Raw genomic sequence first — 14111 nt, 5'->3', positions numbered from 1 at the left:
GGATTTGCCCAGGTCAGACACTCGTCTGCAAAGGGGCGCCACGGCTAACTCCATCTGTAAGAGGAATGGGTTTGGTTTTAATCGGCTAATTCAGAGAGCTAAAAAAAAAAAAAAAAAAGGCAGAGCAGGTGAGGGAAAGCAGATTTGTCTGCTGAATCCCAGCCGTGATTTACAACACGGATGCTCCTCGACGTACAACCGTCACCGTCCAAAGCTGCAACAGGGCTGGAAAAAATGTGACTTCTGTCTGTCTCTCACACTTGCAACTAACCGTTGCAGCGTCACGTGATCAAAATTCAGACCCTTGGCCACTGACTCGTATTGACGACGGTGGCGTCGTGTGATCCCCTTTTTGCGAACTTCTGACCAGCAAAGTCAATGGGGGGAAAACCAGATTCACTTAGCAACTGAGTTACTAACTTAGCAACTGCAGTGATTCACTTAACTGGGGCAAGAAATGTCGTACAATGGGGTCAAAACTCACTTAACAAGGGTCTCACTTAGGAACAGAAATTTTGTGCTCAATTGTGGTCGTACGTTGGGTGAGAGAAGGTGATTGGCCCGAAGTCACCCAACTGGCTTTCATGGCTAAGGCGGGACTAGAACTCCCCGTCTCGTGGTGATTGACTCAAAGTCATCCAGTTGGTTTTCATAGCTAAGATGGGACTAGAATTCCCTGTCTCCCGATGATTGGCCCAAAGTCACCCAACTAGCTTTCATGGCTGTGGCGGGACTAGAACTCTCGGTCTCCTGATGATTGACCCAAAGTCATCCAACTGGTTTTCATGGCTAAGGCGGGACTAGAATTCCCCGTCTCCTGGTGATTGGCCCAAAGTCACCCAACTGGCTTTCATGGCTAAGGCAGGACTAGAACTCTCGGTCTCCTGATGATTGACCCAAAGTCATCCAACTGGCTTTCATGGCTAAGGCGGGACTAGAATTCCCCGTCTCCTGGTGATTGGCCCAAAGTCACCCAACTGGCTTTCATGGCTAAGGCGGGACTAGAACTCTCTGTCTCCTGATGATTGGCCCAAAGTCACCCAACTGGCTTTCATGGCTGTGGCAGAACTAGAACTCTCCACCTCCTGGTGACTGGCCCAAAGTCACCCAGCTGGCTTTCATGGCTAAGGCAGGACTAGAACTCACGGTCTCCCGGTTTCTAGGCCATTGAGAAGAACTGGTCTGCCACACAGGGAATCAGAGAGATACTACATTTTCGTAGTATCCCAAATAAGAAGTGCATTTGCCCTGCGGTTTACAAAATCAATTGGATTCGTTATGCCTGTTTTACTATAGGGTTACACTTTACGGAGAGTGCCACGCTAAGTATCTGACACCTCTTCTGCTGAAATTCCCAGGCCATTTGGAACAATTTTACACCTCTTTGTTTCTGCCAGACAGAAATGAGTCTTATCACGCGCGTAGTGTGGCAAAACTGTGTACGGCGCCACATTGGGTTTGACAATCTCTTAACATCAGCTTTTGTAACAGCTGGCGACCGACAAGGAAGCGCGATTTAGCTCTCACCTGTTGGCCTAACACGTTCAGGAACAAACAATTCAACGGTTTTCTCATTTTATATCGCCATTTTTAAAAGCTTTTTTTCAAAAAAAAAAAGTATCGATCAAGTCTTCGTGTCGGCATCGGCTCCGTTATTAACAAATAACTGAACAAATTCAGAATTTAAAATTGTCCCCGTGCCCTAAGCCAGGGCTTTTCAACCAGTGGTACGGGTACCACCTGTGCTACATTGGCACCTGGCAGGTGGTATGCGAACATCCTCGAAAAGTGGTAGTGGGGGAGAGGAATGAGCTGAAGCGGTGGCAGCACCACACAAGCCTGAGCGAGAGACGGCTGGAGCTGCAGGGCTGTCAGGGCTCAGCAGAAGCGCCAGGATCAGTGCCGCTTTCCAGCTGATCGGCGCTTCGGGGCTGTCAGGGCTCAGTGGAAGTGCCAGGATCATCGCCAGGCTCTAGCTGGAGCTCGGCCCTGATCCTGGCACTTCTGCTGAGCTCAGAAGAAGCGCCGATCAGCTGGAATGTTGCAGCATCTCCAGGGTCTTGTGATTTACATTCAGATGCTTGGCAACTGATTCATATTTATGACGGTCACAGTGTCCCAGGGTCATGTGAAGGGACCAAAACCTGCTGCAACCACCCAGCAGACGGGGGGAATAAAAACCAAACACCCCCCACCCCACCCCCACTGCCAATCCTCAACAGAAATTCTCACAACAATGAAAACCTCGGACAGGAGGAAGAGCGCCGCCGGACGGGCAGGCAGATGTCTTGCTCGGCTGTGGCTTGGGGGGCACTTTTTTCAGTGCCATTGTAACTTCAAACAGTCACTAAGCGAACTGTTGTAAGTCGAGGACTACCTGTACTTTATCACTTTTTTCCTTTTTTTGGGGGGGGGGGGTCATCAAATTTTTGACACCTTGCTAGGCGACTGGTGGTACTCGGATGTTGCCATATCCTAAAAGTGGTACAATGGGTGAAAAGGTTGAAAAGCCCTGCCCTAAGTCTTCTCCTATTAGGAGATCTGCTCCACTGCAAGAAACCATTTTGTGATAAACACACAAAATGTACACGCACCTCTGTTGTGGCTGGAATATCGCGTGCGACAGCTGTAGTATTTGTATTAGAGTAGATACTAGAGCAGCTATCTGAGTAGAATAGATAGAGTAAGTAATAGATAGAGTAAGTTGAGCCCAAATTTGACTCCTTCTGAGAAGCAAAGTCAATGTGGAAGTTGAGGACTATCTGTATTTTTTTTTTAAAAAAAAATAAACACCAGAGTTCTTTCATTGGCCCTGCCTAGTCAAAGAAATATTGTAAACTCAATCCCCAAACCTTTTTTCATTTTTCTTTACATTTTTCTACCCATCCCAAGGAAAATAATTCATCCAATTCCCCAATTGTTAGCATTTTTACTGCCGTTAATACAAGAGGCAGGATGTCAGTCTAACAAATATTAAAAATCTGACAAATCTGGAATGTGCTTTCATTCCAGCCAACAGCGATAAAATGACTTTTTTGTAGTCAAAGAATGTCTATATTTTTCTCGGCTAAACTCGGATCCCTTGCCTGGAGAGTGTATTTTTGTGCTAGCTAGATAAAGGAGAGGAAAAAAAAATCTTTTCTTTTCCTTCATCTGTTTCTGCCTTCATCGTGTTCACATTTCATTCTTTTGATCGCACAGAGCCACATGGCATTTAAAGGGCAAAATATTATTCCCCAACTAACACAACTTAAAATACTCCAAATTACTGCAACCTCAGTGCACTTGGGTTTTTGTTTTGTTTTTTTTTTGTTATTCAGCAACAAAGATCCTCATAATGAATAGGTCGTAAGGTGCATCTATTCCTAGATAATGCCTCGCGGCATATATAAATGTCAAGAAAATGTCATTTAAAATTATCTCATTGACCTCAGGAAATCTTTTTAGACCAGCCAATATATACCGAGGGTGAAAACTGTGCCAGCTATTTGGCATAAGTGATTGTTATTGCCTTTCAGTTTTAGCTTTCGACGTGCTTAAATACAATCGTCTTGTTTTGTATTCTGGGGTTATAATTGGCTACCTTCACATGGTTTCAACAAGAGAACCCCAAATGCACAAATCTGTGTTTGTATATGTAGCTTCTACAAGAGACAAATTCCTTGTGGGTCTATTGCCCAATTAAAGCTTTTCTATTTCTATTTTTCCTGTTCCTGTTCCTATTCCTATTCTGTTCTGTTCTATTCTGCATTCTATTTTATTCTGCATTCTATTCTATTCTATTCTATTCTATTCTATTCTATTCTATTCTATTCTATTCTATTCTATTCTGCATTCATTCTGCATTCTATTTTATTCTGCACTCTATTTTCTATTCTATTCTATTCTGCATTCATTCTGCATTCTATTCTATTCTGCATTCATTCTGCATTCTATTCTATTCTATTCTATTCTGCATTCTATTTTATTCTGCACTCTATTCTATTCTATTCTATTCTATTCTATTCTGCATTCATTCTGCATTCTATTTTATTCTGCACTCTATTTTCTATTCTATTCTATTCTGCATTCATTCTGCATTCTATTCTATTCTGCATTCATTCTGCATTCTATTCTATTCTGCATTCATTCTGCATTCTATTCTATTCTATTCTATTCTGCATTCTATTTTATTCTGCACTCTATTCTATTCTATTCTGTTCTGTTCTATTCTGCATTCATTCTGCATTCTGTTCTATTCTATTCTATTTTGCATTCTATTTTATTCTGCACTCTATTCTATTCTATTCTGTATTCATTCTGCATTCTATTCTATTCTATTCTGCATTCTATTTTATTCTGCACTCTATATTCTATTCTATTCTATTTTATTCTATTCTATTCTATTCTATTCTATTCTATTCTATTCTATTCTATTCTATGGATCGTGTTTTGAACCCTGAGCGCAGCAGGTAGCCGAGTGGAATTAAGGGTGAGGGTCCCCTCGTTCACCTGAGCGAAGTCGGCCGCCAGCCGCATCTTCCCTCCTTCGCCGAGAGACCGGAGCAGGCTGGCGTTGCGGATGAAGACCTGGATGGCCCTCTGCGCGATGCCTTCCGTCCTCTCGTAGACAAAATCGTAGCACTCAAAGTGCCTGAAATAATCGTTCATGACCCTGGAGATGAACCCCTGCAGCTCCTTCATGTACAGAGAGCAAGGCACGTCCGGCTTTCCCGAAGGAGGCAGGGACCTGCCCGGCAAACGGGGGAAAAAAAAGAGGAAAAAATTTAATTTCCTGTCCTGTTCATTTCCACCGGAGAGTTATTACTACAGGTAGTCCTCGACGTACAACATTTAGGGGACCGTTTGAAGTTACAACGCTACTGTTAGTTATCCTGCGTGCATTTCCGCAACAACAATCACATTTATTGCCTTCCATAATAGACTGGAATACAGCTAGATTAATGGGGCGGTGGAGGTTTGGTGGGGTCACAAAGCCAGTAGACTCTCCATTTTGACAAGGTTTACTTCTTGTAGACCTATTAAAAAGACTATAGAGAAGCAGTGCCTCAGTTACCCCGAAAAATCTTCCTGATGAAGGGTCATGATAATAGCTTGTATGGAGTCGCCGACCGAGTCCAGCAAAGGTTGCACAGCCGTGCCCATTAAATCGTGGATGGTCTGGAAGGCAGAACCGAGAATAAAACCCGGGTCAGAAGGAAACCGTGCACTTCACCAGTTTCAAGCTATCATTATGGTTAAACAAGGGTTAATCATAGGATACTAGCTAAGCCACCCCACAAATCATACTAGGATAGGAAATAAAGCAATATGAACTGTAAGATGCAAACACCAAAGTTATAGTCCTAAGGAGATAGATAGGTCATAGGAAAGAGGAGGCGAATAATAGTAATACAGCTTTACTATGTAGTTTGACGGTGTTGTAGGGTTTAGTTGTTAAGCAGAGTGACGGCAGGGGGGGGAAAACTGTCTTATGTCTAGTTCAGGGGTAGGCAACCTTGGCTCTTTTATGACTTGTGGACTTCAATTCCCAGAATTCCTCAGCCAGCATGGCTCAGCATGGAAACCTCTCCCTTTCCCCTCAGCGTGGCTGGCTCAGGAATTCTGGGAGTTGAAGTCCACGAGTCATAAAAGAGCCAAGGTTCCCCATCCCTGCCCTATATCAGGGGTCCTCAACCTTGGCAACTTTAGGACTCGTGGACTTCAATTCCCAGAATTCCTGAGCCACCATGGCTCAGCTTGGAAACCTCTCCCTTTCCCCTCAGCGTGGCTGGCTCAGGAATTCTGGGAGTTGAAGTCCATGAGTCGTAAAAGAGCCAAGGTTGCCTACCCCTGGCCTAGTTGTTCTGGTGTGCAATGCCGTATAGTATCGTCGAAGAAGTTGAAACAGTTTGTGTCCAGGATGTGAGGGGTCCGTAGATATATATTTATGGGTTCTCCATCACCGGAAGTTTTCAAGAAGTTTTCAAGGATTCATCTGAAGACGGGCTCCAGCATAAAGCCTCTGGTCCCGGTGACTGACCCAGATTGGATCCCGCGATATAAAGACTGTTGCCTAGGGCAGGGGTTGGATTAGAAGACCTCCAAGGTTCCTTCCAGGCCTGTGATTCTATTCAGAAGCGCAGAACGACACAAGATGGCCTCCCTCCTCCTGGTGTTGACCCGTGAGAAAGGAAGCCTGCCGTGCGCGGCAAGATTTAAATCTTTTGAGGGTGAAGGTATTCAACGGTATTGCAAATTTAAATCTTTCTCAACGATTTTACAACGCAGACCTACCTTCAAAGCAGCGTGCACAGTTTCCTCCGAAGCTGTTGGAAACCCACTTTGGTTGGAGATAACCTAAGACAAATAGGTTGAAAGAGCGTTAAACTGTATAGTGTGGCAAATCTTTATTTTCCAAGTAACATTCCCCCCTCCCGTCGGAATGGCAGCGTTCCGACAGGGACCTGACAAGTGGTCAGTTCAGTTCAGGGGTTTGGAGCGTTCTGGGTATGAAACCTTTCTGTCCTGGTTCCGACAGATGAAACTCTTCAAAGAACTTCGAGGCCTTGTTTACCTTAAAGAATCTTTATTGGAGCAGCATAGCATCAGCACTAACACAGTCGAAGCACATAGTATCAAAGCACAATTCCCTCCCCCAATTAACAGTCATAAATCACATTCCCCAATTAGCTTGAAATGCAGGCTTCCCCTCCAGTTCTCCAGCCCCGCCAATCCTTATCATCTCTTATTTCAATAACCTTGGTTCTCACACTAGGTTCAGTATTGTTATGTCTGGCTAAACTCTCATGCACATTCCTCCCCCCAGCCTCATCTAGCTCTAACTCTAAGAGTAAAACATAAGAAAATGGTTGCATTTTTATCTGTTGTCAGTGCAAAAAACATCCGATGTTAGCAGCGTTGACACTTCGGCTTCGCAAATCTCTTTACAACTTACTTTTAGAACGGACTGGTGCAATTTATAGAGCGAGTTCACAACGGCCACGTTCCTTCTCTGCCCTTCGGTTAAGGGGCCAATCACCTGGCTGGCTTCTCCCTGTGTCGACAGCTGCAGTGAGCAAATGAACAAAATTCAATTTATTTCCCGGGAAGTAACTGTTCCAGATTCCTTGACTTACGACCACAATGGGACTCAATTGTGGTCGTAAGCCGAGGACTGCATGTAGCTCTTCTGGGCTTTATGTTTAGTGGCATGCTATATCATTTGGGCCACCGTCAAAAATTAGGCAGATGGTTATGGACATCCTGACATCTCCTGCAGAATGAATTCACAGAGGTGTATGGACGGGGTGTCGTTGAACAATATTAAACATGAAAATTGTTCCTTGTTAGTCCATCAGCCTAGCCCAGGGGTAGGCAACCTTGGCTCTTTTATGACTCGTAGACTTCAACTCCCAGAATTCAACTCAGGAATTCTGGGAATTGAAGTCCACGAGTCATAAAAGAGCCAAGGTTGCCTACCCGACCTAGCCTTACTTGAGGCCTAGATGAAATACAGGTAGTCCTTGACTTACGACAACAGCTGAGTCCAGAATTTACGTTGCTAAGCGAGGCGGTCGCTAAGGGAGTTTTGCCCCCATTTTACGAGCTTTCTTGCCACAGCGGTTAAGTCAAGCGCTGCCGTCGTTAAGTTAGCAACACGGTTGTTAAATGAATCCGGCTTCCCCCGTCGACTTTGCTTGTCAGAAGGTCGCAAAAGGGGATCACGGCAACCGTCATAAATACGAACCAGTTGCCAAGTGGCTGGATTTTGACCACGGGGATGCCGTAAACGGTCGTTAGGTGTGAAAAACAGTCCCGGGTCCCTTTTTTTCAACGCCGCTGTCACTTTGAACGGTCACTAAACGAACTGTCATAAGTCGAGGACTACCGTTTTGCTTCCAAAATGTAATAAAAAGGGGAAAAGAGAATGTTAGGTAATGCAGTTTTGAATTTCCAAACCCCCCCTCCCAGGAAAAAAATAATAATCCTGGAGCCATCATCCTGACATCAAAGCAGCTTTTTAAGGCCCTTCTTCAAACTGCTTCTAACTTCATTTATTCTGACAAGGAAGAATTCCCGCGTGCCGAGCGTGTGTCGATTTAGGTAAACAAAGTCTTCACCTGCTGAACAGTAAAAGCTAATGACTGTTTTTCCAACAGGTCGATGCATCGGAAGACCTTCGGTTTTACGAGCTCTTTCTTTGACATTAACAGCAAACTAGCAACAAATAAGAACATCTGCTTTGAGCACCTCCCAGTTCCAATCAACAGCTGGACCCCAAAACTATTGATAGCAGTGGTCCAATATCTCAGGGGCTGCCACAAAGAAGAGGCAGTTAAGCTATTCTCCAAGGCACCTGAAGGCAGGACAAGGAGCAACAGATGGAAACTAACCAAAGAGAGAAGCAACCTAGAACTCAGGAGAAACTTCCTGACAGTGAGAACAATTAACCAGTGGAACAACCTGCCTCCAGAAGCGGTGAATGTGCCAACACTGGAAGTTTTTAAGAAGAAACTGGACAGCCATTTGTCTGAAATGGTGTAGTTTCCTGCCTGAGCAGGGGGTTGGACTAGATGACCTCCAAGATCCCTTCCAACTTTATCATTATTATTATTATTATTAACACTTGGGGTGCGACTGGAATAGGAACGGCCCTTGCACACTTAAAAATGGGCTCAAACCTTGCTAACAAGGAGGAGAGGAGAGTGAATCAGTGTCAGTAGTATCCATCAAGGCAACGCCGGAAAGCATCTTTAATAAAAAAATAAAACATGATTTCATCTTTCCCAAATATAGACCTGGCGGATATCTCGGAATGACAGAAAAAAAACAGGATAACGGAATTGAAAAGGGACCTTGGAGGTCTTCTAGTCCAACCCCCTGCTCAAGCAGGAAAGCCTACATCGTTTCAGACAAATGGTTGTCCAATCTCTTCTTGAAAAACCTCCAGTGTTGGAGCATTCGCAACTTCTGGAGGCAGGTGGTTCCACCGGTTAATTGTTCTCACTGTTTAGGAAATTCCTCCTTAGTTTTAGGTTGCGTCTCTCCTTCATTTGTTTCCATCCATTTGTCTGTGGAGATGCTCCATCATCCAGGTCAAGGTTGTCCCAAAGGTGATTTTTCACGAGGCAATTGGACTTTCTTGTTTCTTTCTTTGAAGACGTTTCGCTTCTCATCCCAGAAGCTTCTTCAGCTCTGACTGGATGGCGGGGAAATGGAAGGATTTATACTCCTTGGAGACTTCTGGTCATTTGCCTTCTTTTAGAGAGTCGTTGAGGCCACTTGGAGATTTACTATATCTGTGTCCTCAGGCTCACCTGAGCTCCACACCTATTTGCACCACCCAGGTGCCGCATTCATTTTTTAAATATCTGTATCAATTTACACTATCTCTTAAGTTTTGAAAATGAGTTTTGTCCAGATAAAAACTAAGAAGCTGGTGAAAAACAGAGCTTCATTTGAACTGCCAAAGGGTTAGGCGTGACAGTTAGAATTGCATCGTTAATGGGAAAGAAGGATCTGTTTTTCTGTTATACATGTTCTGCAGCAATTCTTCTTGCTAATGTAGTAAAATGAACAATTATTAGAATAATGATTTGTCTGCATAATTGCCAGAATAATGATGTAATGCATAATCACTGGGAAAATTCACTGGGAAAGTTCTGTTGTCAGTAATATGTGGCTAACCAAATGCGCATTGCACATGGATACTTTGTATGTAGCAAAAACCTTCCATTGTATGCCCGTGAGAAACGATCCAAATGTATTACAATGTGTATTACAATGTGTGTAGTCCTTTGTTCCTGAAAGGATAGTATAAAACTGAAGTCTAATCCCGCCCTCCTCGTTCAGAATTGCATGTCTCCATATGCCTCTGAACCTGCGCAAATAAACCTCTCTGCTAAACCCCTCTGGAATTCGTAAGAGTTCTTTCGTTTTCCACAAGATTGCTGTTCAGTTACTAAATCCTGTCCGACGTTTCGTGACCCCCACGGACCACGGCACGCCAGCCCTCCCCACTGTCCTCCACTGTCTCCCGGGGGTTTGGCCCAATTCACGTTCATTGTGTTGATGGCCCTATCTGACCATCTTCTCCTCTGCCGTCCCCTTCTCCTTTTACCTTCTATCTTTCCCCGTTGTCAGGGTCTTCTCCACGGAGTCTTCTCATTAGGTGGCTAGGCTAGTTATTCTGGGTTTTCAGGAGCACTGAATGGGGCTACAGCAACAGAATGGGTTGGGCCAAGACCAGAATACTTTTCAATCAAATGAAATTTAAAACTGAGCTGTTCTCCTTTGTCCCCCTTTGGTCATATGAAAGATGAAACGTTGACCTGGGTAGGGCACAGTTGACACTTTTTTTTTTTAATGAAGAGAAGGACGAGGGGGGACATGATAGCGGTCTTCCAGTATCTCAGGGGCTGCCCCAAAGAAGAGGGAGTCAAGCTGTTCTCCAAAGCGCCTGAAGGCAGGACAAGAAGCAACAGGTGGAAACTAACCAAGGAGAGAAGCAACCTAGAAGTAAGGAGAAACTTCCTGACAGTGAGAACAATTAACCAGTGGAACAACCTGCCTCCAGAAGCGGTGAATGCTCCAACCCTGGAAGTTTTTAAGAAGAGACTGGACAGCCATTTGTCCGAAGTGGTGTAGGGTTTCCTGCCTGAGCAGGGGGTTGGACTCGAGGACCTCCAAGGTCCCTTCCAACTTTATTATTATTATTACTTGAGTTGATCTCAAAAACCTACACAAATCTTTCTTGAGAATTTGCAAACCATCTCAGAAGACAGCCATGGCAAAACATTTCTATACCGTTGTCAAGAAAATTACGTGGATGAGTCCACGCTACCACCAGGCACTGAATTCAGCTCTGGAGAGTAATAATAATAATAATAATAGTAAAGTTGGAAGGGACCTTGGAGGTCATCTAGTCCAACCCCCTGCTCAGGCAGGAAACTACCATTTCGGACAAATGGCTGTCCAGTTTCTTTTTAAAAAACTTCCAGTGTTGGAGCATTCCTTGCCTTTATTTGCAGAATCCTCAAATGCTCCCATCCTATTGAGATTCACGATCGTGTACGCTCACTCCTACATCTTGGGAAAAGGTTCACATATATTAATATAAAACGAAAGACCGATTAAGCGTGTGTGTTTTTTTTAAAAAAAAATGTTACGTTTTCTTTTTCATTAAGACGGATCTTGATCTGTTACGGAAGAATAGAAAACAGCCGACGACACTGGCAGAAATAGTAAATGGGGTTTTTAACTTAAATATAGTGTGGCAAGACCAACTTTCTTTTCTTTATCCTTATTTTTTGAGAGAGCATTCGAGGTTGCCGAGGTTCCATCCTTCATTTCTAGACAACTCAATTTTTGCGCGTTCCCAGTTCAACACATTTATCTGTGTGCAGCAGGTGGGCCTGTTAGTGTATTTCAATCCACCCACATGTGAGGCTCAGCAGAAATAGCATCAAAGTAAAAGAACATACAGTACTTATATTACCACTCACACTGTGATCTAACTGCAGGCATAACACAAAATGAAGCAGACTTTTTTTTTCTTTTTTTTTTTAAAAAAAGCACTGTATAATAATTTGTGGAACAATCGTTCATTGACAAAGAGGTTGGAATCGTTCCTTTAATCCATTTGGTGTCAAGATCCAAGAAATCGTTAGAAGCCGTGCTTGCCGTTTTTGGAATATATTATATAACAATTTTCTGATTAAAGAAAGCACAAGGTTTTCTGGAAAAACCTTAGGTGTCATGACAAGAAGGACCAGGGATGACACAATAGCAACGTTCAACATTTGAGGGGCTGCCAGGAAAGAAAATGGGGTCATCCTATCATCCAAAGCGCCTGAAGGCAGGACAAGAAGCAACGGATGGAAACTAATCAAGGAGAGAAGCAACCTAGAATTAAGGAGAAATTTCCTGACAGTGAGAACAATTAACCAGTGGAACAACCTGCCTCCAGATGTTGTGGATGCTCCATCACTGGAGGCTTTTAAGAAGAGATTGGACAGCTATTTGTCTGGAATGGTGTAGGGTCTCCTGCTTGGGCAGGGGGTTGGACTAGAAGATCTCTGAGGTCCCTTCCAACTCGGTCGTTCTGTGTAGCTTCCTTTTTAGGATTCTTAGCCAGTGCAGCCAACTTCAATGCCAGCTATTTCAGAAATGATCTGCTTCCTGACCTGAGGAAATTTGGTCATGCAGAAATAGTTCCAACTACAAGAATTGTGGTGGCGCGGTGGGTAGAATGCCGTGTTGCAGGATAACTCTGCCCGCTGCCAGCAGTTCGATCCTGACCGGCTCAAGATTGACTCAGCCTTCCATCCTTCCGAGATCGGTAAAATGAGGACCCAGATTGTTGGAGGGGCAACATTCTGGCTCTGTAAACCGGTTAGAGAGGGCCGTAAAGCTCTGTGAAGCGGTATATACTGTAAGAGCTATTGCTATTGCTACCCGACTACCTGTCCTGAGACAATCCAGTTTGATGACGAATGAAAGTGGGATATCATCCCAGTAATGCTGGAATGGAAGAAAGAATAGAAGGATGCTTTGGATCTGCTAAGCAAGATTTTAGGATGATTGGATAGATTTTATAAGCAACTGCCATAATGGAGAACAGCCTATTCACCGAACCACTGGCACGGAGGATATGTCCTACCGAAAGAAAACAGGAGGATGGTTATCGGCAAGGTGGCTGGACTCAGTTACCGTGGCTATGAGAGCACCGTTGGAGTATCTGAAGGATTATTGTAGATTGGGAATAGTGTAGGAGAAGGACAGAAACTGGGGGTGGAGTCAAGAGAGGAAACAGCCTAGAATCTCTATGTCGCCACAAATGGTCGAAATCCAGCCCCTCTTGAATTCCATTAACTCTTATCTAGCGTCAATTTAGTGCTGACCGCTAGTTGACTTCTTGTGTACAGGCATCAGCAATAAAGTAACTGGAACTTAACGTGTGGTCCTATTCTTTATGCCCTACAAATAGACTGTCCTGGAGCAAACCTATCTATGTAGTGCCTAAGAGTTAACACCAACCTGATTGACACATAATCAGATCAATTCAGGCCAACCAAGAATACCACGGCCACCGTACATAATCCCAAAAAAGTATCGCCGTGAGTTGCAAACAATAGGTTATGTTCTAACAGGCAAGCTCGTAAGATTTCTAGTAAATTAATTTGCCCCCAAATTAAATACAGGGCTGAAACAGGGTCTGAGTGTGTAAAAAACAGAAATGCGACACGTCAGTTTTTCAGCCTTTTTTAAGAGAGCTGATCACACTGGAAACTTAATACTACACATATCTTCCCTACGACTGTTTTTCTGAGTTCTGCTAAAAATAAGACACCGTTTAAAATACGATTAATGTGTGCAACTTTCTGTCCTCTGAGAAAATGTATTTCCTTGCGTAACAATCTGTTAAATTTTAAAGGCCAGAAAACTCTTCGGAAACGAGAACGAGCGTGGATATTAGGATAGGAAGCGCTATTTTGCACGAACATGAAGAAGCATAATAATCAAAGTCTGGAAGATAAAGTCAACATTTAGGAGGATCTTGACAGACTTGAGCATTGGGCCCTAGCCAACAAAATGTAATTCAGCGGCGAAAAAAATAAGATCCTACACTTGGCCAGGAAAAAACAGATACTGTCAACGGTCCGATTAGAAACCCACCCCCAAAGGAACCCTCAGGACAATTGAATCCCAAACGATAAATCTTTATTGGATACACCATCTCGGAACTGAAGAAGTAAAACCAGGTCTGTTTTTTCCCGCGCGAAAGTTTGCTAAGTTAAACAATAGATTCCCTTTGTCCTCACCCCTTGGGTGTTTCCACTGCCCAATCGTGAAACTTTTTTTTGTTATGGGAACAGTCCACTTCTCCATTGAGCACCTGCAGTAGTGACCTTGGAGGTCTGCAGGCTCCCACGGATCGTGAACGGCTTCTTGGCATCCCGTTTCCTCCCTTCACTCTCCACCCCGCCCATCGTTTTGTTGGCAAGTTGATTAGTGATAGAAGCTAAAAAGCAATATAGCGATTCAATCTTGACAGATGTACAGGTACAGGACGGGAAATACCTGGTTCAACAGTAGCACGTCCGAGAAGGATTTAGGCGTGGGTGCAG

The 14111-nt window shown here is 44.0% G+C and overlaps 1 protein-coding gene across 1 annotated transcript in view; it reads right to left on the bottom strand.

Moving 5' to 3' along the window:
• Positions 1–14111, bottom strand: part of LOC107298405 (conserved oligomeric Golgi complex subunit 5-like) — a gene marked incomplete at both ends in the record, with an annotated part of 119479 nt that overhangs the window by 3846 nt on the left and 101522 nt on the right. Inside the window, 5 exons of the mRNA XM_015827781.1 lie at positions 1–54; positions 4492–4729; positions 5057–5160; positions 6277–6339; positions 6938–7048. The exon at positions 1–54 is cut by the window's left edge and continues 1 nt beyond it. Of these exons, the coding sequence (XP_015683267.1) occupies positions 1–54; positions 4492–4729; positions 5057–5160; positions 6277–6339; positions 6938–7048 (570 nt within the window). The remainder of the gene's footprint in view (positions 55–4491; positions 4730–5056; positions 5161–6276; positions 6340–6937; positions 7049–14111) is intronic.

This window comes from Protobothrops mucrosquamatus, unplaced genomic scaffold (genome assembly GCF_001527695.2).
Source record: "Protobothrops mucrosquamatus isolate PMUCROS unplaced genomic scaffold, P.Mucros_1.0 scaffold3943, whole genome shotgun sequence".
Lineage (NCBI taxonomy): Eukaryota > Metazoa > Chordata > Lepidosauria > Squamata > Viperidae > Protobothrops > Protobothrops mucrosquamatus.
Note: the sequence above shows the minus strand (reverse complement) of the source record. Positions and strands in the feature narration are given on the sequence as shown.